The sequence below is a fragment of the Heliangelus exortis genome, chromosome 2, assembly GCF_036169615.1.
Source record: "Heliangelus exortis chromosome 2, bHelExo1.hap1, whole genome shotgun sequence".
NCBI lineage: Eukaryota > Metazoa > Chordata > Aves > Apodiformes > Trochilidae > Heliangelus > Heliangelus exortis.
Window position 1 is genome coordinate 23,885,310 of NC_092423.1, and position 27,023 is coordinate 23,912,332.

Consider the following 27,023-nt stretch of genomic DNA (forward strand, 5'->3'; position numbering starts at 1 on the left):
TTGTTGTGAAATGCAACTTGATATTCTTCTGAATAATAAACAGTGGCAGGAAACAAGATACAATTAATGAGGTTTGTCTTAATATGTGATAAACAACTGGGCAGAACATACCAATGTTCTGTCAAAAATTTAATATCAATCTGAAGGAAGACAGTTTTCTTCAAAATAAAATGTGATATAACTTTACAGCATGTGAGTTTAAAAGAAACTTATCTTCAACTGCTGCATTAATAAATTCATATGAATATAAATAATCTGATACAATCACATTTGTAATTTCCAGTTACAGTTTAGCAATTACAAACAAAGACAAGTTATTAAGCTAGAGTAATTTTTTGTCCTGGTCTGAATGTTGAGCCAGCTTGTCCTTTTCTCTTCTTGGGATTCTGAAAATTATCATACCTGGAAACAGAAAAAGGTATTAGTGATTTCTTATGAAATCATCCTGTTTGCATTTGCCTCTTCAGACACACAGAACTACACCTTTTTATGTGTATTTTTATGGAAACAAAGAGTGTATTCCTCCCCAGAGCTGGGGTTATCATCCACAAACATAATAAAGAGAGCTCTCTGCCCTGCCTCCTTGTTCTTTTATTTATTTTTTGGGACTACTGGGGGCAGGTAGGACAAGGAACAGAAGTGGACTGGGTGGTGTAAGCTCCTGGAAAGCATATCTCATTTTCCTCCTTTCCTGTCCCTTCCTTATCTCTTTCCCCTGCTGCAAGATCCATTTATCTGTGTATCAGCTGAGGAAGATAATTTCTTACAATCTTCATGTCAGAAGAACCCCATTAGAGAGATCACAGAAGGTGCTGAAGATAGTTTCCAGCTTCTTCACTCCAGTCTTTTCGAAGCCTAAGGAGAAATATTCTTCTTTTCTGCACAGTACTGCCTTTTCTCTAGCACAGTAGCTACAAAGACCACTACAGAGAGTCAAAACCCAGCAATTTGAAAATAAGAGAGGCTACTACTCAGCAGGAGCAGGAAGGACCTAACTTTGAGTGTCCGAGAATTGGTGCTTGTTTGTACTAATATAGCTTGTACTAATATAGAATAAGGGTTTTCTGGTCTGTGATTAAAATTTCTAGGTCCTACATTATTAAAAACAATACAAGACAATACACTGCTAAATATTTGCTATTTACTATTTCTGAAAAAGGCTGCTTCCAGGAGCTATTAAACTCTGCCATTCCCCACATTAACTAACTATAATGTTTCTGATGAATAAGAAAAGTGAAAACACTGAATCTCCAGTGAATACACAATTACAAAAAAAATGTTAATACTTACAGTTCAGTAAAATTCTTCCAGTCATCTCGGCTAATGGATGGCCTTATACCCCCAAGTGCTGTCATCAGGTGGGACTGAGTAATAAGTACAGTGTTCTTGGCAAGCACTGACTGATTAAGGGTGCTGTCCTCCTTGAAAACAGAGCCATGAACAGACAGTGAAGAGTTACCACAGAAATCAAGACATTTTGCCATGAATATCAGTAACTCTGGAACTTCCTCATAACATGGAAAAAAAAGTATTATAAAAACAAACACAACCCCTCCAGCCTCCTCCAGTATTAATAAAACAGAAACAAGTATTTAGTTATATGAATGTTAACACCTGGCATATTTCTCCTCAAACTAGATATCATTATGTTTTCTACTTGTGTTACGTTATATTTTATATTAGTGCAGAAATTCTTTATTTAAATACCAGGCAGTGAAGGAATACAATAGAGAAGTGTTAAGACTAAATAATAAAAAAACCTGCCATACTCCATTCTTGCTTCTGTAAGTGGCTTTGGTAGCATTTAATTCTGTCCTCAGGTGCTCTATTTGCTGCTCCTGGCTATTTTCCAGTGAGTCTTCTTGAGAAGCTGTTCTAACCACTGAAGGTTGTGCTGGTGCTGTGTCTCTCTGAGTCACACTGGTAAAATCATGAGTTATGGAGTTTGGTCCAGACAAACACAAAGAGCTCTAAATTGACCACAAAGAGAAATATATTAACTCATTAGGAATACAAAAGAACAACTCCATGATTAAGACTTAGCTTACAAATTTCATTCAGTATTTGTCCTCACTGGCAATATCTGTAAAAAATATACCAAGTATATAACTTTTAGAACAGAAAGTTTAGGTTACTTTGCCACAGTGTTTGGGGAAAAGTACAAATTTGTTAATAAGGCTTCTAAGTATATGTTCTAAGTATTTCCACAGTGGTCTCAAATTCTTTAAAAAATTCTCAAAAAGAATAAAGGTCGACCAAGTTCACTGTTCTATTTACATATGAAAATTGGTGGTTATGAAATCATAGAATGGTTTGGGTTGGAAGGGACCCTCAAGATCATCTAGTTCCAACCCCCCTGCATGGGCAGGGACACCTCCCACTGAACCAGGCTGCTCAAAGCCCCATCCAACCTGGCCTTCAACACTTCCAGGGTTGGGGTATCTACAACTACCCTGGGCAACCTTTGCCAGTGTCTCACCACCCTCACACTAAAATTCCTCCTAATGTCTCACCTAAAACTACTCTCTTGCAGTTTAAAGCTGTAACCCCTTATCCTATTACTACTATATGCCCTTATAAAAAGTTCCTTCCCAGCTTTCCTGTAGGCCTCCTTCAGATACTGGACAAGTATTTGGACAAGTACACTGGACAAATATGGACAAGTTTATGTAGTTAGCTTTGGAGTGACTCATAGTTTAAATATTTATCACCTTCAAATCCTCTCTGCACTTGATAAGTGTGAACTTTCAAGTTCAACAACTTTGATCTCTTACAGTCCTTGTAGCCTTGCTGAAGTCTAGCTCTAAAGATCCATTAATATAACACTATCATCTGTAATGCAAGATAAAACATACAAAAGCATCTTAGCAGTCAGTAATTAGTTCTCCAATGTCAAGATAAGCTATTTTTGTCTAAAGAATCAATGCAAGACAGTTTTGAAAACAAGAGCCTAGCAACTTTTATAATTAACATATAACAGCAATTCTGCAACACATCTTGACTGTTAATGTCCCATGGCTCACATGCAGACTCTCAAGTCTCCTGTTCACCTGTGGGAGCTCAGAGCCAGCACATCCTGTTTGGCTCACCCAGCACCCAAGGCAGTCTGAGCTGCCCAGCTGACCACTGCCAGGTGCTGAGCACCCATCCAGCACAGCCCTGCCTGCCAGCTGGCCAGAGAACTGCTGCTTCCTGTGCAATGTGCTGCTGCAACAGGAATTCTGCTTCTTAGGAGCAACAATGGAAGCTAAGGTTTACTTCTGTTGTTTACACAGTCCTATGGTCATAATATCCCATTAATGCACAGTTCACTGGAAACTGAATAAAGTTTATTGATTCTTAAGATTACAAATTAGTTCTTGAAAGCTGACTGGTCATTGTTTAGTAATAAAACTGAGTTTAAAAAAACCAAAAAACAAGCCACCAAGAAGTCAAAAAAATCTTTTAGTGTTAAACTTGGGAAGGTAACAAACCATTACCAGCCTGTTTTACCAGACAGTAAGATCTAGTAGGAATGCAGCTTGTTTGATTATAAGGTATTAAGCAGTAATTATGAATTTTGGTACTAAAGACCTGCAAAGCTGCAGAGAATCCATATTCTATTTTGGCTGATCACATCTTTCTCTTTTTCCCCATCAAGGTCCATAAGCTGTAGGCTGAAGACAGTCTAAAGAACAAAGCTGCTCATAATTGCATTTATAAAACCATTCAATTTGTGTAGTTGTTTTTCTGCTTCACGTGTGATAATATTCAGAAAATTCATAATGTTGAGTAATTTACCAGTTCTGAAGGAGTTCCATTTCCCAGCTCTGATTCATAAGAGCTTCCAAAATAAAGACGATACATGTTGGACCTTGGATCTTCAGGAAGCAAGTCAGACATTTCCAAAGAAATAAGAGATTGCTCTAGCCCTGCATCTCCATCTGTTGCTGAATCATCTGAGCCACTGCTGTGGTTTAGAAAAACCATGGAAGAGAGACTGAAGTCACTATCAGAACTAGAGCCAAAATCCTGTGACAAAGAAATTAAAAGTGTTAACTCATAGCTAATTGCAATCTGAAGTACATTGAAAAATTTCAGATACAGAGCAAATGAAATGATCAATTTAAATTTTATTCTAGTAATCTGTCTTTCTCTAGGAGTACGTTTCCAAGTATATTGCTGTGAAAATCCAATGCCTTTAAGCAGAATTTTCTGTCTTTATCCTAGAAAAATAATTTGAGGAGATAATCTTCATGTTTTATTTGTTTGCTTTGAAATGTCTCAGTCTCTCAGTGACAGCAAGTGTTGGGAAACCTCCTGTTCCTTTTCTGTTGTAGAACTGTATCACTTCTGTCTCAACCATTCCCTTCAGGCAATTTAGTACCTTGTTTAAAGGTCTCTAGGAGATTTTGGTGAGTTTACTTTTAGAGTCCTTAATTTCTGTACTCATCTTTAGTCACAGTCACCACATTTTAAGTGCTGATGTGGAAATCACAGTCTGCAAAAACTGTTTGACTGTGCACTCCGGCCAGTAGGAAATTTTCTGAGCACACTGCACCAAATACATGCATATTTATTAATTTGTAATTTATAAATATATATAGTACTGAAGCTCTAATATTTTCCTCCTACACCTCAATGAATTGTCTTGTGCACACCACTTGGGAGACCACTGCTTCAGACAAATGGCCTCCTCTCATGGAACATAATCATGAGTTATCCTTATTACTGACTTACTGATGCTGTAAGAGAAGGGGTTGTTAGAGAAGGCTGAAGATCCCTCCCAATACTAAGAGTTGCATCCCCAGAGCCACATCCCTTTGCAATAGCTGGAGAAAAAGAACCCAAGAGGCCTCCTTGCTTTTGAGTCCCAACCTTTTCACCCTTTGATCTCCATGTAGTGGAAGCCATGCCTGCTCCTTTCCAGCTAGAACCAGGAGACAGGCATAAAAAACGTCAGGAGAGGTGGCTGAATAGTGGCTAAAAGAGGAAAGGACTTGTCAGTCACGTAAGGGCTATGAACCAAGGGTGGGATCCTGATCTCAGATTAAACTCAATTTTTTTTAAAAACTACACAAAACCCACTATTTCTTTTCTTCCTCCACCATCCAAAATGTGCCACCTCAAAATTGAATTCACTAGCTGCTCCTAGGAAACTCCAAGTGGGATTTCTCCTATTGATCTGCTAGTTATTCCTTAGCATTTATGTAAACCAGATCTGTTTATTAATCTATTTAACATTAAACATCTATTTCAAAAAGAAAAAAACTTTGTTTCTCAGAAGTATATAAACTACTTAAGAAGTATGTCAACTACTTTTTACATTATTCTTGCATTTTAAGATTCTAACATATTAAGATTTTAATCATGTGTATGCAAATATATGAAAACCAAGTCATAGTAAACATAATTTGCTCAAAAAACATGGGCAAAATTAACCCTTTTTGACATATATCAAAGTAAAAGAGGAGAGACTTTATTTATATTAGTTTTATTTACCTGTGTTAAACCTGAACCTAAATTAGAGTGGATTGCCTCTAACTGGGCATTGTACAATAAAGCTTTTAGGTCAGCCCCTGTGAACCACTCTGTTTTTGCTGCCAGCTCCCAGAAGTCCACATCATTTGCCAAGGACAGAGAATGACTGAGAGCTTTTAAGATTTCATAGCGTGAATTCTGTAAAAAAGGGAGAACAAAAGTGTCAGTAAAGCAACCTCTTATTTTCCTTGTCCTTAATGTTAGACAGTGCTTTGCCTCTGTCAAAAGCACTTTCCCATATGAGGAAGGATTTTTGTTAAATAAGATACCACACCCCAATAACAATATGTATAGACCATACCATAAGGTAATTGTCTTTAAAATTTTGTTACATTTTCATGACAAATCTAAGAGAAACTGTGCCAAAAGCAGTATACAGAGAAATATTTCTCTAAATATCCAGTTAATATCTAGGACTGTTATTTATGAAATATGTAAAACAACAAAGGTGAGCTCTGCTGCTCGTGTGTCCTTTTGCAAAAGGAAGTATGACAAAAGTTTAGAACTTCTGTTTTTCTGAATGACAATTAGTCTAAATCAGAAGTTTACAAAAAAAAAAAAAAAAAGGAAAAAAGATATATATGTTCTTAAGGCACAGGATCATCTTGTTCGTGTGTGTTTCAGAATAAAATTGTCATATTTGTTAAATGTTCCAACTGATCTGAAAATCAACAGCACTAATATTCTCATAAAAGCAGAATCCAAGACATTGTACAGCCTAAAAGTTCTGATCTAAACCCCTCTAAAATCAGTGAGCATAATTCCTTTCCTAGCTAATGATACATTTGTCTTAAAAAGAACTTGAATATTCCAAATTAAATGTCAGTAAAGAAGAGTGGAATTAACTGGATTCAAAATAAAACTGCTCTGAAAACTTCAGATAATTCAAGAGTTGGGTTGGGAATTGCTGGGTTGGTACATCAGTTGAAGAAAATTACAAATTCACTGCACTTGTAATTCAGAGAAAGACAAAGACACAACAAACACTAGTCTGCACCCACTAGCTTCTTTTTCTATTTTTAAAATCAGCTATATCCACAGGAACATGATTTGATACTGAAGACTGTGGCAAATAGCCTTGTTTTTCCCCCGTTTTATGGGAAAATGTGAACACTAAAATTAGTGAATTTATACTGCTGTATAACTGGAGCTGGGCAATCAAGTCCACTTTGTCTGGGCTTAAAATGCCATTAAATATTAAGAAACAGAGAAAAAAGCATACTAGTTTGATGATGGTTTTTTTTTCTTGCCTCTCATATAATATGTTCTGTTTCCTCACCTGATCAGGAGGTGGACAGTACAGGCATTTGTCCAGTCGACCTGGCCTTAACAAAGCAGGGTCAATCAAATCTGGGCGACTGGTAGCAGCTAGCACATAAACCCCTTAGGAAAGTGCAGAAAAGCATCATTAATATGATTAGCATCATTAACATCTGCTACACTTTGGCATAAAAAGAAGCACCTAGATGCATTATTACCTTGTAAGCCTTCCACACCATCTAACTGAGTCAAAAGTTGATTGACCACTCGGTCTGTAACTCCTGTGTTGTCATGACCTCGGCGAGGAGCAATGGAATCAAACTCATCAAAAAAAATAATGCAAGGCTTAGCTGCTTGAGCTCTAAGAGGGAAAAAAGACAATACTTAAATCCTGTTTATCTTTGGGTCACACATAAAACTGTTTAGAAATATTAGAGGTACTTGCTTTCTGCTTCAGAGACATTTTCTTTAATGAGAGAGAACAGAAAATCTGTTTTCCGTAGAATTTAAGAGGTTTTGAAGAACTGGATTGCAATGGAATCACTTCTCATATTTATGACATGCCTTGCACTCACTTCATAATTTCTGAAGTAAACTCATTGTCAACTTAATATACATGAAAACTCCAAAATGCAGTTACTAGAGATGAGGTCTTGGCTTAAGTACATCAAACACAAAGACTGCCTACACTGTATACTGCTTGACTTTGTTTACACCAGTGAGCATTGCCCTAGGTCAGTAAGGGCAGATTTGCAAAAACAAAACTGGCACTGAGGACCTAAATACCAAGCCTACTGTGATGCTATCTACTGAGGGTTCATCACCAGCTGGAGCACACTCGACTGTCTCCTGGAACTGTCTGAGAGGAATTTAGCATGTGTTTTCCAAGACAGTTTTATGACGGGAACCAATGCACTGTAAATGGAGTTCAGCTTCAGAAGTGCATTCCTGAATTCTCAGTTCTTAAATAATGATAGTCATGTTGTACTTGCCAAGATCTGAACACCTGGTTTGGCACAACTGATAATTTCAGATGCTCTCTCTTAGGACAACAAAATTATTTCTTGGAGCTCTGACCAATGAAATTAATTGATAACATCACAAATCTTTACAAAGCCAACCTGCTGAACATATCTCGAACTGCTTGCTCACTTGCACCAATGTATTTGCTGAGTAGCTCTGGTCCCTAAAAAAAAAAACAACCCAAACAGAAAATAGTATTAAATAGATGTTTATCAATTTTAATATGTACTTCAACATCAGCACTGATGATTGAACATATATTCAAAATCAACATACAAGACTTTTCTTGCAACCAGAGAATCATTCAGAGAGTGGCATCTCTGACTAGAAGTGCCAAGGGGTCTGGATCAGCCAAAAGCAACTTTTAAGCATTCCAACTTATTTTAAAGTAATAATTTCAAATTTTCTACTATAACAGAAAAAGTGCTACAGTACCACAAGGCAACAAATACCACATTTTGAAAATATGTTTAAAATGCATCGCTCCTCTTCACTTTCCAGTGGAACCAAAATCCAGGATCTTTTTATAAAAAACCAGGAAACTAAGAACGTCTCATTATATTTTATAATTCTGCCTAATGAATAATTATACAAAAAAATCTTAGTAATAAAACTGTGACGTTCCAGAAGTCAGATGATGGGATGTCTCAGAGACGTACCAAATATTAAATGGGTGTCACCAGCACATACTCAGAAATACCATGTTAAACTATTTCATTCAGTTAATAAAATGAATCAATTAATCCTCAAAAGCTTGCTACCTTAATGCTGATGAAATTCATTCCACTCTCTCGAGCAACTACTCCTGCTAACAGTGTTTTTCCTGTTCCAGGTGCTCCATACAGCAAGACTCCTGATCTCTGTCGTATGGGCAGATTTGCAAATAATTCTGGATACTGGAAAAGAGTTTCAACAAGACATATTATAAAATATCTAATAATTCTGCAGCATACTGCAGCATCACCAACTAGTGTTCATTTTTGTATAAACAGAACGTGTCTAATTTCTTTTATGCACATTATTATCACAAGAGATCATCTGGACTGCTGTCAATTTACTTGGGGCTGAAGTTGGTTCCTGGGCTGCATAGGTACTTAATATAAAAACAAGTGACATTTTCTACCAAGAGAAAACAGGACAAAATAGGAACACACCACAAGCTTTATCATACATATTGGTACTTCCAAATTCCCATTTAAGTCACCAACTAATATGATTAAATAAGCACACAGTACAATACTGTGTAATGTCTAAAATCACTGAGGCTGTTCAGTCTTTTCTCTGAAGACCAAAATGGATGGTGCATCTCAGTGCTGGAAGTTTTAAGCAAGGCAGAAAGGCCAAAGTAAAATAGTGGGGAACTGAGAAATTGACATTCACCCAAAAGAGAACACTCCTCTAGCAAAAGTGCTAGAGAAGACAGCTGGGAATGTTGTCTTTACAGAGCCTAATCACAAACCCTGCAACAGAGAGTGCAGCAAAGATGAAGTTAGCAATACTCCAATATTCTAGAGCAACACTTGATCTGCACAAAAGAAGGTACTGCACTTTGTATATGAAACTGGGAAAAGGAAGGAAGGAAAATTGAGTTTTCCAGTACCTGAGGACAGTTGAAGACTGAAAAGCTACAAAAGTAGCATAAAATTATACATGTAATCTTTCTGTCAAATGCCATGTCATGGTTTAAAAATTATTCTTCCCTTATTAATTCCATGTGCAACATTTAGGTAGCTAATTTAAAAGAACTGGGTACCTTTGCAGGTAACATGATGGTATCCATGAGTATTTGCTTCACATCTTTTAAGCCACCAATCCTGTCCCACCCCATGTCCTTTGGCTTATGAAGGTTAACATTTCTCAGAGCCACGGGAGTAAAATCTTTCAGAGCTTTCTGAAAATCCATAGTTGACAAATTTAATTCTGCTAAAAAAAAGAAAAAAAAAAATCCTCAAATAAAAAGGAACTCACAGCCTACTATTAGCAAATTCCTCGCAATACGTAATAAACATATTTTAAACATAATAAATAAAATCTGGCTTCTTACTTTCATATCACTCCACAGGTTCAAATTAAAAAAGTAAGACTATGAAATAAGAGATTTTGTTGTCAACATACCACCCTTTTGAAATGCATTCTGCTTGGAAACACAGGCATGAATGGCACGACCAACCAGCATTATAAAATCTCTAGCAACAAAGCCTTCTGTTTCCTTTGCAATACACTGGAGGTCAAGATCAGGAAACTCCTTCGTATCAAAATTCAGTTTCTTTTTTATAATGGAGCACAACATTTCACATCTTTGCTTCTGAAAAACACAGTATGTAGAAAGTGTATATTAAGATTATTATTTATATGGATTTCAGAAACTCAAAAAGTAAATACATACGAGGTACTAAAATTTCCTTAAATGTTTACACGTTACCAAACCTTCAAATAAAAACTGATCAGGCATGAATATAAACAAAAGCTCATTTTTTATTTCAATAAATTCACCAGTTTTACAATTTTAAGAGTTTATCTCACCACAGCTATTTTAACGAAACAATAATAAATTGGTAAAGGCAGACCTGCAGGAAGTGGTACAAAGCTACACTGTACCTAACCCAGAATCCCCTCCTCAGAGGCTTTTCTTTGCAAACCTGTGGGGGAAGACAAGCAGGCAGAACAACTGGTGTCAAACACACAAGTTGCCATGTCTGTTTCATGCCATCAGGGCTTGCACATGTACAAAGTGCTGCTTTCTCCTGCAGTTAAGTTATACTGTTTATTTTTCCCCTCTATCCTTTTTACTTTTCAAAATGGACTATATTCAAAAGTAGAGGGATATAACTGATCAGAAAAATCAACACAAAACCTTCCCACAAAATTAACATTTATTATTAATAACAATTTAAAAACATACATTCTAGGGATATGCTTATTCCTCTGGGCAATGAAAAAACACACTTAGGTTTAACCTCATTTACCTAACTGTGGTGACTTACATGATTTTTCAAAGCTGCTTCTCTAGGATCCCCTTGCAGGTAGCAAGAAGACACACATCTCACCTATGTTACACAACCTGACTTCTAACATTGAACTGAGTGTCCTCTGGATACATCTTCTTGCCAATGAAGGAGAACTGGGGCCAACTAGGAGATTTCACTGGATTAGTTTCAGTTTTTAAAACTTTATAGTGACAGATGCATACACCAGAGGTCTTTATTTATTTAAGTATCACGAAAGAACTTCAAAATTTCCAAATTTCTTCTCATCTTTGGGTGTAACCTACTATTTCTGCAGCTTTTCCAGTACTGTATTTGAGACTGCAGAGGAGGAAAACAACTTTTTCACCAAATTAATAAATACCTGAATTTACCTGATCTGGAGACTGGATAGATTTGAAGCACTGAAATATGTGAGTTCCTGGAGCTGAAACCAGGGAAGGATGTAGGGAATGTTCAGACTGACTTGTGGCAATCAATGCAATCAGACTCCCCATGGAAATAACTTCTTTTATCAGATCTTTCAAAACTAAACACATAAGACATTGCTTTATGAACTGCAAATAGCAAAAGATTCTACATTTCAAAACAGGCATTTCTACTGTATTGGAGAGCAGCATTAGGACATGCAAAATGTAACATCTTATTATACATTTGTTTTATTCCTATGTTTACAGGGTTTTTTTTAAATAGAAAAATAATAGATTTATTTTATGCTTATTTTTCTATTAATTCCATTAACAAAATGCCATCAGAAGGGTTCTTTAAAAGCAAACTTTGTAACATCACTGATGATGTCTACCACAGGATATTAAATGTGGGGTTTTTGTGTGTGCTGTGATCCAAGTTTCAGAACTATTATTCTGCCCATGCAAACAAAAAAGGGAAGTTATAAGAATAAAAATAGATGCTAGGCCTAGAAAATAAGCAAACTAGGAAAAAATAATATGTGAAAGTTTAAGAAATTACAGATGCAAGGCAGATCTTCAAGCAATAATCTTTAAAATTCTATGCACTGTATCTTAAAATGATGTAATAAGAAACACAATTCTGCAAGTGCACATTTTTTAAAAAGAAATTATGGTAAGATTTTATGAAATTGAAATGGAACAAAAAAAATTTTCCTCAATTACTCCTCAATTAAGCTAAGAAATGAAAAATATGCTTTGCTATGGCTTGAATTTTACATGAAGAGGGCCGAATAAAGCTAAACGAAATATATTTATTTTTTTAAATTTAATTTTGCAACTTATCACTGCCTAGATTTTAGGGAATAAGATGAAACTTTATGCAAGATGTCAAACTACAACTGGTAATCTTATTTTTAAAATCTGTGGATTGTTACATTGTAAAATAATCCAGAAATTCTACAAAGTATACCAACTAGGATCATAAGGAAAGCAGTATTCAGCTAAATGAAGTTGGTTCTAAACAGCAATAAGTATCAAATTGATATATCTCTGTAATTGTACATAATTATGGAAAACAGGATCAATTTTAATGGTATGTCAATTGTAATACTGATCTTATCAATAATTACCAGTTAAAGATTCAATTGTAATTTTTAGGCAATTTCAATGTATTTGAGTGCACGAACAATACAAAAAGGAACTGAGAAGTTTCTACCCCTGGCAGTGGTACTGACAACGGGCATCACCCTCAGCAGCAGTGGTGTATGTACCATGGGCAATGACTACTCCAGGTTCCAGAGTGGACCATTTTGAGTCAGCTAGTGGTCCACAAATGGTCTACATACCATAATTTGTGAATCCCTGTCACGGAATACCACATGGTTCAGAGGCAGTAACAATCAGACAGAATTGTCTTGGCAGGACAGCAGAATTCAGGTGCAAGGAGTTCTAAGTTGCATTACATTTTTTATCCAGATACAGGTAGCACAGTATTACCATAAGCAAGTCTGTTACACTGAATCATTTCAGGGCTGTTCTCATGCTCTGGTGTAGAAGGTACTCCAACAATGTGATCAAGATCATCCATCAAAAGAATGGATGGTTGCCTCCATGCTGCCTCTAAAAAAGCTTCTTCCACACTTTTCCTTATGTTTACTGATCTTTTTCCTAAAACAGGAATACAACTTTAGTGACAAAACATAACAGGAAAAAAAATCAGACTATATTTTGCTCATGTAATACTAAAATGCTTTGATTCATGTGGCTTAATTTTAATTCTAAAAATCCAGGTACCAAGATTAAACCAGACTCAACAATCAGGAAAGAAAGGAGTCCACATCTTCAATCAAAAAAGTACCAGAAGAATCCCCTAAAACGGGATTAATTACCTTTACTAACAATTACAGAAGCCTACTGGCCTAATTTCTAGACAGTTAAAACACAGCACTATCAGTAGCACCCTAAATTAGCTACAAACAGACCCATAACTGGAAGAATTTCTGAGCAACAGACCTAGCTCTTCATCAGTCTTTTCTTTTCTCTCTGGAGCAAGGACCTTAGTAGAGACTTAAGCAAAAAGAGCTTAGCCATACAACACAAAGGCTCTGTAGGAAAACAGCTGAATATTCTCTGCCTCTGTAACACCAAGACTATTTGAGAAAGCCAGTGAATGAAAAAGTGAAAAAAAGGCTTTTTTGTTTTCTTTCATCTTGCAAAAGACTTATTTTGAACTCAAAAAACCCTAAGGATTTATCTTATAATCATTTATTATCATGAGTGTTAGACAACGACTGTCAAAATAAACTAGGTGAGTAAGTATGCTACCAGAAATCATCTTTCAGCTGGTTGTTCAATTCTTCTGTGGTATCTGTGTGATCCTCACTGAGTTATAGGATACAGGTATGCTTTAACATTTATGATTTTATAGGACCTGTTCCAGCTAGCACAGATGAAAAAACACACAGTTCAACTTGCAACTTCTTCCTATTTTGTAGCAATTAGAAATAGGCGTGGCAAGTATGGTTTGAATTTGGTTGTCATATGTGGGACTGAAATTGATAAAAGTGTGAAATAAGCTTATGGCAGGTGTATTTCTACCAGGCTGTTAAAGACACTCATTGTGGGGCATCTTTGTAAAAGTAGTAATAATACTAGAAAAATTATGCAGACTAAATACATTAACTTCATAGTTGTGCTGCTTCATACAGCAAACATTTTGGATTTAAAAAAAAAATATATCATACCTCTTAAAGCTTTACAATCAATTACTTCTACATGAGCATCCAGTCTATCAAATGCTTCTTTGCAGATGGCCTTTGCTAATGTTGACTTTCCACTTCCCTACAAAAAAATAGCATGAGCTAATGTAAATTGACACAGCTATTTCCTTCTGTTCCTGTAGTGTTTTTGTCACAGTATACACCAGGTAAGAAACTGGGAAAGCTGTATGCACACTGATGTTATTCATCACCAGAAATATATAAGTATTTTGTCTTTATATCACTTGGCAGAGATCAAAGCCCTGTAGGGAAACAAGTACAAACAAATTCAGAGTGGATGCATCCACTACAGGTAGTGTTCTAGTGTTCTTAGAGTTCAGAGTTAAGACACCTTTTAGTTTCTGTGGAATACAACATTAAATGAATCACCCTAAGAGGCAACAGGAAAGTAAGAATATCAACTCCACTGACATTTTGTGTTATAATACAGGAGAAAATACTATATTCTTATCTTTATTCAACTATCTCAGAGACAAGAAGTGTTTATGAAACTGCAAACGTGAAGTAGACTAATCCCCTAATGGAACAAATTGAAATGGCAACAGTAGCAATCTTTAAAACTTAAAGATCATAAACATATTATACATATATTTATACGTATATATATATAGATACATAGGTATGCATTGATAAAGTGTGACTATAACTTGTACACATATATACATATAATAACATTTAACTGGATTTACTCTCTTCAGCTAACTGCTCTTTTTTCATCTTGTTCTTTAATTCTTTGGAATTCACACAGTTTCAAAGAAATCTAGCAAAACCAGCTTTGTAACTACAGAGAACAATCCATGAGGGTCTGCAAGTAGAGAGTAGTGAAGTGTGTACCTTTCCTCCTGTGAGGAGCACCCCTCCGCTGCGCAGTCCCACGGCGACAGCTGCCAGCTTTTGAGACAAAGGGCGCCCCAGGAGACTGTGGCTTACGTGTTCAAAACAAGATGTTCCCAAGTTGTCCATTCCTCTGCAGAGAAAAAAAAACCCAAAAACATCCAATGGCCTAGAGCAGCACCAGTACATGTGATGGAAACACTAACAGTGTGAAGTTGGGTAACTTTCAGAGCTGACATATTTTGATGCACTTCACCTTTCCAAGAACAAGCTAAAGACATTTCAACCTGAAGAGACAGCACCTTTATTTTGCAGCGGTGACAGAGGGGACACACAGACACACTGCACACACCTCCACGATGAAAAGGTTATTTAGTCAATTCTACACGACCCTAGCATGAGGAAGGTCTCAAATGAGAGGAGTTAACCATATTTTTGGGCTTCATCAACTTGAGTGTCTGAGTAACAGCCTACAAGGGAATTTAACAAATCAGTAAAACACGGAACAAGCCTGGGTCAGAAAACTCCTCAGCCGTTTCAAAAAAGCAGCACACAGAGCATTTGGCAGCATCCTTATCCTTCACCAGTCCTAAATCTCTGTGACTTCCAACACACAACACTGCTCCTTTTAGATCCACAAACAGCAAGGCTATCAGTCGTGTATTTCAACTTTACACAAAATCATTTAGGGAGAAACAGAATGAAGGAATGAACCCTCATTTCTAATACTCCTAACCTTGAAGCAGGTTTTCTAGGAAGGCAGATGATGCCCCAAGCCTGACAGTGATTAAGAGGCTTAAGAGTACTTAAGAGTACAACGCCCTTAATAACATGCTTTAACATCTTGGTGAGAGATGAAGTGATCAGGCACATGGCACACATGATCATTATAGGTCCCTTCCAACTGAAATACCCTATCCTATCCCTACCACACCACTGCCTCAACCAACACCTATCCCCTCTTCAACATATCCTCAGTTGCCTTACACAATACTGATAGCATATGACCACGATTTGGAAATGGCAGCTAAAACCAGTCCAACACCACCAGTGTCCCTTACTGCTACATAGAGGTCTGTTTCCTACAACTCAGCACAGAAGAGTCACTGAACTGTAAGTATTTCTTCTGAAACCCAGGCAGTTCTGATACCTATGATGCTGTGTTGTTCACATGGTGATCTATAAGTACATGAATATCTTTAGTTGTGGGAAGGTTTCTAAGCACCTCATTAAAACCATTGAGAGAAAAAAATGACCCTTCAACATACATCACAATAATGGCTGAACCTGACAAAAGCCAAAAGTTGAAGTTTTTTTCAGATCTGGCTTAATTTACCAAAATTCTACATTTCCATCGATATTTTTTTTTTTTAAATTCCCATTCCCTTTCATGTTTTCTATTATGAAAATATCTCACCCTAAATCACTTAGTTTGTGGTAAGGAAGGTTTCTCTCTGTATCACACATAGGTGGCTGGTTGTCACCATCAGCTTCTCTAGTTAGAGGCTGTAAAATAACCTACAACAAAAGAAAGAGTTACTACTTTACATTAAATATAACTACAGAAGAAGGGTATAGAAGTGATTAGCCATTTTTGGAACTGTTAAAGAAAACGTTGCTGAATACTTTGCTGAATCTTATTGCACTTGTAAGACAGATACACTGGTAAAATGGCATTGATACAAATATTTCCAAGAACAATCCAGTGTTTACAATTATGTAACAACCACTGATTAGGCCAAGTGTTGCTTATATCAGACTATGTGGCTTATCTTCTCTTTCCCTACCTGTAACTACTCAGTTCCTTCTCTTTTGCCCTGTCCTGTTGTGCTGGGATGAGCACTTGGGAGGCAGAACAGTGAATCAGATTAGGAATCTGATTTGGATGCAAAATAACCTGACAAGACACCTGGCTTTTTTCACCCATGGGAATTTTTCAGTGTTGTTCACTGGGGAACTTGTATGGAAATCCCAGCAGGCAAACAGGGTAACAGAGTAAGAAGAGGCTGGTAGGGGATGCTGACACTGCTGTTAAGAAACATCCTTTGCATCTTACAATCAGCCTCTAGCAAAATTTGGAGGAGCCTTCTTGTACTGTTCTACTGCCAGTAGAAATAAAGCCCTTGTTTTCCTTTTTTTTTTAAATCAGGAAACCTAAATTTTGCAGAAAAATTCTGTTCTAAACAGCCAAAACAGCACACCTTAATTCTCCACTAAAATCCATCTTTATCAGTTTATAAATGAAAAAAAAATTTACATCCCACTCCTCTAACCATAACCCTGGAGTCATGGGCATTTTTTTCAACCAGAATTGTTAATGGAAACAGTAATCCTAATACTAAATAGTCCTGAGAAAGACTGAAGACACAGAACTACACAAAAGAGAAGGCCATGTGAGCTTGGTAGGTCTGAATAGGGAATATGTCTCATCTCTGTGAGAAGAAGCTACTGTTCCTACCAAATATAGTATGATTTTTACAGTGATTTAGTAAAAGGAAAAGAACAACTGAACACAAGTACACTAACACCACTGACTTGCCTCTGCTCTAATCCATTTTTCTGAGAGTTTGATACAGACTGAAATTCAGTGACATGTGGCATGCCTGGAATCTCACCATTGTTTCAGGCTATAAAATAACACACAAAGAATGTAGACATAATATAATGATCAGAGTGACATTATTTACTTAAAAAGGAAAAACCAAAATACTTTATATAAAATGTAGTATCTTTTTAACTAAATATAACAATTTAAATTACTTGATACCTGATACTATGTGATATTTACTTGTATAGTAGTCTTTGGCAGCAAACTGGGACTCAGTATAAAAGTATTCTCAGACTTATTTTCTTCAGTGTGTGTAGGAAGTACTACACTAAGGACAAACTCCTCCATTCCTGTAAAATGCCAAGGAACAACTATTAAAATTCCAAATAAAGTCAGTTTTTATTCCTTACAAGATGAAGCAGATTAGTGTATTTTGCAATATTACAATATAATCCCAAATGAAAGAATAAAAAGGCTCATCATTAAAGAATAATCCATGGTTACAGTTTGTGTTAAGAGATCTGTTACAATTGATGTTGTATACAGGGATTAAATGGCACATTGCCCAAGTAAATTCTAATGGATGGTTAAACATAGCTACAGCACAGGACAGTGTGGCCCTCACCTTCTTTAACAGGCAGATGTATAGAGTCTGTGCCTGTCGTTATCCATGGGAGATCATCAGTAGCAGAATCCTGCAGCCAAGAACTGAAAGCAGATTTAACATCATCTTCATGTGTATCTTTATGCTAAATAGAAGAGGGAAATTAAACAAAACAAGGTGCTAGTAAAATTGTTTTCCTCCTATGCATGAGCCATTTGTTTCTCTTACTGTAGCAGAGAATTCAAAGAAGACATCACAGTTCTATTTATACAGAAAATGATTTGCCAATGAATACAATTTCTATCAATTCCTCTGTTCAAAGCATCTGTCTAGCCCTTTGCAACAGATGGATCTTTCACCACCTCTACAGATTTTATCCATAGAACACTGATATGAGGAAAAGGAAATGCTTTTATTCTTGTTTTAATTATCTGTATTGCCAGATCCAAGACCACTACACAGCTCCTGGGTTTGAAAAAGCACCCAAGACATGCACCAATACTGATCTTTGACTTATTTTGGGTGCTCACTGCTTCCCAGACACAGAAGCCTGGGCTCATCTAGATTGGAGGCACCACCACCAAACTTCAACAGGCAGGCACAGATCAAACAACTTACCCCAGATCACCTAGATAAATGGAATAGGAAAAGAAATTGAGTCTAGACCACATATATCTTGGCTGAGTACCTTACCACACAAGCATAATTACCATTTAAAAAAAAGAGGGAATCAAGCAAGGTCATGGAAGCAGCGTTCAGAAAGGAAAATGAAAGTTACTGTCATATTTCTGTGTTTGTTAGGTTTCTTCCAAGAACTAAAAAAACCTCAATTGAATTAGAGAGAAAGGGAGAGATGTCTATTTTAAACATGTACAAGCATAACTACTTTCTACAATTTTAGCAAACTATTGACAGAATACTTCTTTTAACTCCAACAGAAAAAAAAAAGCTAATAAAAAAATGCACTTCAACCCTTACTCTGTTGGTAAGAAACCAAAATACAATATCAGGGATAAAGAACAAACCATGCATAAGCCCTACTATGATGGGAAATCCTGTATTTCATGTTTTGAGGAGCAGCTAACATGGGAAATAATCAGTCCAGTGTCACACAGAAACAAGCATATGTTACATTGTGCAGAATTACATCATTCCACAGCTACATCTGACAGACTGTGAGAACTGGTACTAAGTATGTTCTTATTGTCCCAAATGCTCACAAGACTGCCTATGTCTCCCTTACAGGAAAACAGGGATTCAATGACACAACTTGGGAAAATCTTCAGCATGAGAGGAGAAAAACATCAACATTTAAAGGAAGCAAAAACCTCAACAGCACATTGAAAAGTATAATAATTTTACTGTAATTGTTCATTTTAGGAAATTCACTGGGCACTGGAATGCTTGAAGAGTATATGCATCTCTTCTGCAAGAAGACATGAAAAGGGTACTTCTGCTTAAAAGCTTACTCTTTTTTTGTCTTTATGGGGTTAAATGTATACACCTATAATTGCTAGGTTTGAATCAGCACTAGTGTGCTGCAGATGAAAGTTTGATGCAAAATTATTATTCATCACTATTGCTGTTTTGACAGCAATTGTTTATGTTTGAGTCTTAATGAAACAGAAAACGCATCTTTTCCCTACCAAATTCATTTCTGTTTTAGGATGTCAACTTACTTTTTAATAAGGAAAATACCAAACATTTGCACAGTTTGAGAATAACAGAATACCCTATGATTTAAAAGGTACTATATAACATTCTCCTAATAGCTTCAGGAAACTAGGAATCAACATTTAGAAGTTCTTTTTCCTCCATCATCTGTAACCTCTGCCAGTTCTCTTAAATAAGAAATCACTACAAATAACATGCTGAGCTATCTGAAACATTTACCATGTGCAAAAAAATATTACTAGATAAGCCTTGTTTAAGTAGATCATAGCATCTTCTTAACTTAAATGACTTACACAGCCAGAAGAAAAAGCAAGGAACTATTAAAAAAAAGCAATTCCTTTGGAATGATGTCATACAAAAGAGACAATTTCCAAACTGTCATCTAACAAATGAGAACAAATAAACATAGAAGAAACCCCAACCTTCATTAGAGCAACATTGTCAGTTTTCCAATATACAAACAAATATGTGACCAAGAACATCAACTCACTAAATTCTGTTTGGGTTGCAGTCTAAGAGATAAAGGAATTTTTGGTATAGATTCAACTGACTTAATTCGGACTGTTGAATGTATTTCAATTCGTAGTTTTTTTCTCAGAGCATCTGGAATCTGAAATATTGAAAATAAAAGCAAAGAAATATGAAAATCAGAAAGTAAAACTGTCATTCTATGTACATCATTACACACAAAAAACCCATCATTTTTTTCATCACTAATAGAACTACTACATTTGACCATCAGCCTACTTGTTGGTTGCAGCCTGAGAGAACTATAAAACTGGTGGTATCCAAATCTTGTTCTCTCATGCACACTTCTAATTTCCTTTTATTCTCTTTGTGAAAGTGCCAATTATAGCAGACAATCTACCAGCTCTTTAAATAAACCCCAAAAGGCTGGAAAAGAAGAATTGTGAGGAATTCTTAAAACCTGCTAAGAATGCTTTTAGTATAGGAGAAAAAACAACAACTCTACTTTAATTTGCTGATTAAAATTAATTTTAAAAAAAGAAAATTAAATATAAATAGGCCATTATACAGCTCAGCACAGAGAGCAAATCAAATTTCCCTAAGTTGTACTAATCAGTTTATCCTTTTAAAAAGAAAACTATTCTGTGTTATTTTAAATGTATATCCAAATGGATAACTTCTCATAAATGTTTACTAAGTCTGAAAGACTTTATGGTTGCTAGCATTTTGAAAATGGTTACATTTCTCAAAATATTTAGTGGTAAAGACCATTGCAGGCTTTTGCTTTCATTCTCAACAACAAAACAAAGCAAATTGTGAGAAGTATTATTTTGTAAAAATCATAGTGACTTGGAATGTATTTTATCTGTTTTTGTTGATCCCACATGTTCTTCCAGGAAAAAAAGAAAACAAGAAGGCTGTGGTTCAACCATAACAAGTTGAAATGGTAGTGTCTGCACACCAGGACTTGTGACACCTTGCAAAATAATACTTAAAGACTAAAATAGTTTAAATTATATAGAAGACACTTATTTCTATTTTTTAAAGATAGATTTTAAGGATTGTATAAAAGGACTCACAAAGATAGATTTTAAGGATTATATAAAAGGACTCACAAAGATCATGTAGCACTAGGATTCATGATCCCATTACTCTACAGGCTGATGACACCTAGAGTCTGAAGCAGATTTCCAAGTGCTAACTGATGAAAAGCATCTCATTGTGCTGTACTGTATGTGTGTAAGTATATACTTTCACATTCTCATAAATACAGTGGCTATCAATAGATTCTGATGAAAGCATGCATCTCCTCCAGAATCACTGAAGAATTTTCCTCATTTGGTGAAAAAATGCCAAGGGTGCAGAAACACAAAGTACACTGTACCTCTTGGAGGATGATGGTAAGTAATGTAGTTCATAACGAGATGGCTCAGCAAAACACAGCTTTAGTAATATTATTTGATTGAAGTCTACTCTACTTGAGAGTTTAACACAAAGTCTACATCCCAAAACTACATCTTAACTATCCAGTTCTACAACTACCAAACAGAAAGTATTATCCAATAAAAAGCCCCAAAGATAGTGTGCACAAACTGACCCAAACTCTTCCAACATGCAGGGCTTCCCCACTGTGTCCATGCTCTATGACAGTCTTTAGGTCTTCAAATCCATTCCAAACAATTTGAACCACAGACCCTTCACTGGATGCCTGGCTGCTATGAGCATCAGAATTATTTTTGTCTGGTGGACTAGTCAAATGCTTTTGTTTTTCAAGAGGCAGATTTTGCTGTGCTTCTTGATGACGCCGTCTTGGGGAAAGCAGCTCCTGAATTTTCCCATAAGATACTACAGGCTTTGGATCCAAATCAGTGAATTCTAAATTCCATGGAAAAACATGAATAGCACTGAATTTCAGAAAAGCATGAGTGGCAGATGCATTCTGCACGCTGGGAGGCTGGGATTGACACACTCTAAAAATGGAATCCATGTGAATTAAGTTCAGCCACTTGTCTTTTAAGGAGCTCATTTCATCTTTATCACACGAAGTCTTTTGTTTCTGCTCAGATGAGAAAATGCTCCCTATGAAATTCCATATATTTGGGAGAACATTTGAGCCAAACGTCATGTTTGCATCAGCCTTACTCTGTTCAAGGACTCCTGGCTTTAAGTAAGGCTGCTTGGCAAAAGGATCCTTCACTGTTTCTTCTTCCTCTGTGTTATTTTTCACAAAGCTTTTCAGCAAGATGTCACGTTCTGTTGAAGGTGTGCTGGTGGTGTTTTCCCCCAGTCCACGTGTTTTGGGACATATCAGCAGCTCTGTGCACGTTTCTAATCTGCCATAGGGAGCTGCTGGCATAAGTGTTCCTGGGTATGGACAAAGCACATCAGTGAATGCATTCAACTCTCCCAAACCATCTCACTCAAGGGGCTGCAAGAGCCTTCACAGTTGCTTACCAATTTTGATGTAAACATGAGTGTGCTGTTCAACCCACACAGGAAAGATGGCTTTAGGAAACACTATTCGGATCTGGTCAAGAAGATGTTTTTCAAGAGAGGAAGCATGCAGCTCCTAGGGAAATGTGATATCATCATGAATTAAATACTGCATACATTTCTAACATTTGTTTGAAGATAAAAACTCTTATGTTTCTTTCTAATACTCCATTTGAAATATAAAATACAATTAAACCCCAACACATTTAGTATTTTTTAGGGGGCTGAAAAGAATTGTTCACTGTGCAAAAATTTGTGTGTCAGAAACTCTGTTACCTGTAAGAAAAGGATGTGAACAGTGGAAAGGGTTTTATTACCAGAATTTCCCAATCATCTGCTGAGAGTGGTTCCACTTCTACTTGCTGACAGGAGGAGACATGGGAACAGGGTTCAAGAAATACCTGCCAAAATGTAATGCCATTTCAAAAAGTTTAATTTCTTTTTTAAAAACATTTATAAAAGACTCATCTTCAATTCAACTAGAAAACTGAAATCTCTCTCATTACACATTTTCCCTACTTTGAACACACATCTTCTTAGTGACATTAAGTAATCCCTAAGCACGGAAATGGATTGCATTGGGCATGCCTGGGGACTTCAAAAAACCACAAATGGAAATGAATGTGAAAAGCACAGAGTTTTTCTTGAGATAAAACTCGTCACCTGTCCTCTGAGATTTTTTTAAATTTCAGGTCAGCTTTTATAAAAGTAACAATTGACTTTAAATTCCTCTGGGTTCTCAGACTGAAGCAAAATTTGGGAGGAATATATTTCAAAATATTATTTACACAGTAAATAAATGAGCATATTATTATGAAACACAGCAAGCATGTAATTTCTGAATCCAAAACAATGAAACACAACCTAATTATTCATGTATTCATTTGATTGTACAGATGATTATTCCTAGGCAACAGCTGGGTGTGGTTCTCCTAGGTTTCCATTGTCAACTGTTTTTCTGTTGAAGCCTATTGAGTGCTAGAACTAAGAAGGGCATTTAGCTTGCCACTGAACTAGCAAATTTTGAAGTTCTGAAAATAGAGACATCATTTCTAGAAAGAATATACTAAATAAGTAAACAAGGTAAGATAATATATTGTTTTGAGCCCCATTCTTTTATGTCTTCTATTATGCTACACAACATTCTCCATATGAGAGAACAGATGTATAAGAATATACTGCACACTGACACTGGGTAAAGTAAATTTTCTACTCTTGTTCACTTAAATCTTTACCTATGAATATAAAAAAACCCTTGGAATATTGAGATTTTAGGTCCCATGTCAGAAAGCTCTGCCTGCCTCCTGGGCATCTCTTCAATTTCTATCCAATGAAAGAACAGTTTACAAGAAGTTTAACACAGTGTCCAAGAGCAGAAGGTCAATTTAAATACACGTTCAAAGAGAGAGGAAACATAGCAAAGGGGGGAGAAGTAGCACAATGAAATAATTGCTTCAATACATGAAACAAGAAGGGCATGGCTAACTTGTAAATAATTACTTTTTCAGGTATCTTGCAATATACTCCTTATTCAAACAAGAAAAAAAAAGATTGCCTTTCAAACCTGTTCTCCATCTGTAATGCCAAGTTTCTCTGCCAGCTGCCTGTTGATCTCTGCGATGTTTTCACCCTGGTGACCCCGGTGCCTGATTTCCATCCAGCTCAGGAATGCAGCCTGGTGACCACAGAAGACTTTCACAGCTTGGCCCTATCAGTTTCAAAGAAACAATAAAAATTAACATAAAACAAGGTAAATGAGACAACAACCTGTCAACCTAAACTGTATTTGATTTAATTAATACTTCCTAACAACAGCTTGGAGCACTTGCAACATGCTAGTAAAGTGTTTCTACTGGCAACAGCAGATGTGGTTTGCATTCTGGCTGACTGGCCAACTTCTTATTACCCAGGGCCCTTAGGATTCTTTTCCAGGTTACCTGTTTGCACAACTCTCAACACAGAAGGGTGTGTTGGTTTCAACTGTTAAACAATTTATATTTTTTATGGACTACTTGTAAGTAAGGAAAACAATTCATCTTCCCTTTTTCTGTATTACAGCCTTGCAAAGCAGTATCTTAACAGAAATGTATAACTACACATTTCTGTTTCCCAAATGAGAAAAACTGTAAGCTTATGCTTAAACTTCATATGCATTGTAACACTTGCATGGGATCCATGGGTGCTTTCATGAGCTGGGGAATATTTAAAATAAGTTATCTAAGTTACAGATTACATAAACTTAGACCAAAAAGATTTTATGTATGTCTCAGAAGCACTCAGCTACTTTGATTCCAAACTGAAGAATCTTAAATTTTGTCAGTTTTAAAAAGAGATTATATCCTACATTGTAACACTCAATTTACATTTTCTGTATTTTTCTCAAAAATGACTATTTTTATGAAAATCAAGTGACCATGACAACGTACACTGTGGATATGCTACACATTCACTTGTAAACATAGTGATGTTTTCTGGTTTTTGTTCTCAACTGTATCCTAATAATTTCAAATATTTGAATTTTAGACAAGTCTGCAAACATTTTTGGAGAGTATCTACAACGGTTCAAAGACCCTTTCATCAAACATAGCATTTAAATTACAGCTCTTCCCTGTATTCACACAGACAAAGCTTCTCCCTGAGTGTCTTAATATTCACACATGGTTGATTTTTGTAGACCATTTTGTTAATAATACCTTCTGCAATTATATTTAGGGTTTGATTCCATTTAAATTTTTATGACTTACTCAGTGTAATCTCTCTTAACATGATAATTCATCCCCCTTTGAGCATTTTTATTCAATAAATTACATTGAACATAATACTTCCATCAAGATTTTGGAAATATTTTAATTTTGCAGCTCATGTTAAGTAAAAGCAGGAGTCCATCAGAACCATCTATGTACAGAAGGACCTTAAAGCAATGGCATTCCTTTTTCCTCTCTCTTGCCAGCCAATCTGTAAGACACCCAGAAACTTCAGTAGAAATGAAGCAAATATTTATACCAGATTCCTTGCAACCTCTTGCAACACCACCAGCCTCTCTTCTACTACCAACCTGTCTTCTGCTACCCTGAAGAAAGAAGAGCATGTTTTTACAAGTCTAGGTGACTTCACTTTTGTGAAATACCCTTTTTAGTCCTGGGAAACTGGCCTGACACCACATGCTGGGCAAGGCTGGCCTGGCTGGGATTTGCCTGCATTGTGGCCGCCACCTCCGCTCCTGAGCTTCACTCCCACCTCCTCTTCCTCACCCCCTCATTCTTGCTATTTTCCCTCCACGCTGCCTAATGGTCTTAGCAGATCCTTAACTCCTGTGTAATGTTCATTACATTGTGTTCATCCTTGTGTAATGTTCATTACTCAAGGGATGTGTGCAGGCTTTGCTCGTGTCCACACATGTAAAGTTATTTAAACTCTCAGGTGTACATCCATTAACAGATCCATGTACTTAACAGACCTGTGAACAGCTATCTATCTATACTACAGATAACAGACCTCTAAGCCCTATCCATACTAAATGGGAAGAGATGGTGAGGATTTATGTACACCAACAATTACGATTCTGCTCGGATTCATCACTTTACCTCCTACCCAAAAGATAATTTTACACATTATTCGGTCAATGCCAGTGAGTTACTGTGAGAACTGGTATAAAACACGTAGCGCTGAGAGAGACACAAACACCTCAGATGCGTAGGGAGGTGAGCGCCGACCTTTTCCAGGGTTTACCGAGGCGCGGGGACGGCCCATCCCGCAGATGCCCCCAGCCCAGCCCCTCTCTGCGGCGCGGTCCATGCGGGGTCCCCCGGGCCTCGCGGCAGCGGTGAGGGGCGGGGTCCCGGTTACTGCGGCCACGCAGCAGCCGCGTCTCCCTGCGTGGGGGTCCGCAAGCACGGAGGGGTGGCTCGCTCGCCCTGTCGCCATGGCGACACTCAGCTGGTGGTGGGGAGGCGGGAGGGATGGAGAGAGGCAGGGAGGAGGGCTCTTCGTGTCACCATAGCAACGGGATGCTGGGTAGGGGGACGACGGCAACCACACATAAATCTTCTCTGACTTAGGCGTCCCTCTGCCCAGGCCCCGAGTGGAGCCGACGCGGTACCTGCTGCAGGTGGAGCTGAGAGGCCAACACGGTTGGCAAGTGCAGGAAGCAGTCCCGGGTCCCGCTCAGGATGACCGTCACGGCGGCGGCTCCCGCTCCCCCTCCGCCGGGACTGCCGCTGCCCCACATGCCGGCAGGCGGCCAGACCTGGCTCCACGGCTCAGCTGCACCCTGGCAGGGAGCTGCCCACTCGGAGGCGGGCGGGTCGGGTCGGGCTGGGCCGGGTCGGGCCGGGCCTTCCCGAGATTCCCCCTTGTGGCGCTGCCGCCCTCAGACGCGGGAGTGACCCCTCCCCCCTCCCCCCCGCCGCCAATGCGCCCGCGCCC

The 27,023-nt window shown here is 37.3% G+C and overlaps 1 protein-coding gene across 4 annotated transcripts; it reads right to left on the minus strand.

Moving 5' to 3' along the window:
- On the minus strand, positions 1-26,987 carry PEX1 (peroxisomal biogenesis factor 1). 4 transcript variants are annotated; one of them, XM_071735223.1, is made up of 24 exons: positions 26,698-26,987; positions 24,163-24,306; positions 22,916-22,999; positions 22,560-22,674; positions 21,703-22,469; positions 20,128-20,247; positions 17,985-18,108; positions 17,600-17,709; positions 16,229-16,329; positions 14,812-14,944; positions 13,942-14,038; positions 12,695-12,865; positions 11,162-11,316; positions 9,919-10,108; positions 9,557-9,723; positions 8,565-8,699; positions 7,902-7,966; positions 6,999-7,141; positions 6,800-6,903; positions 5,482-5,658; positions 3,781-4,011; positions 1,770-1,970; positions 1,291-1,421; positions 1-402 (listed from the first exon to the last, which is right to left on the minus strand). In XM_071735223.1, exons 1-24 carry the CDS (start codon positions 26,824-26,826, stop codon positions 318-320), a joined length of 3,879 nt encoding a protein of 1,292 aa, XP_071591324.1. In that variant the 5' UTR covers positions 26,827-26,987; the 3' UTR covers positions 1-317. The 4 variants fall into 4 exon arrangements, with proteins under 4 accessions (XP_071591324.1, XP_071591326.1, XP_071591325.1 ...); XM_071735225.1 differs by having other exon boundaries at positions 117-402; positions 9,557-9,726; positions 26,698-26,965; XM_071735224.1 differs by lacking the exon at positions 26,698-26,987 and adding an exon at positions 26,312-26,437 and having other exon boundaries at positions 117-402; positions 9,557-9,726.
- Between the last annotated feature and the right edge of the window lie 36 nt (positions 26,988-27,023).

Bases quoted from the DNA above. Each gene is read 5' to 3' on its own strand.
- PEX1 (XM_071735225.1), bottom strand. From the start codon at position 26,826: ATGTGGGGCAGCGGCAGTCCCGGCGGAGGGGGAGCGGGAGCCGCCGCC. The intron at 22,675-22,915 runs GTAATAAAACCC...ACATTTCCCTAG, and splicing joins CAGATGATTGGGAAATTCTG to GAGCTGCATGCTTCCTCTCT. The intron at 9,727-9,918 runs GTATGTTGACAA...TCTTTTTTTTAG, and splicing joins GAATGCATTTCAAAAGGGTG to CAGAATTAAATTTGTCAACT.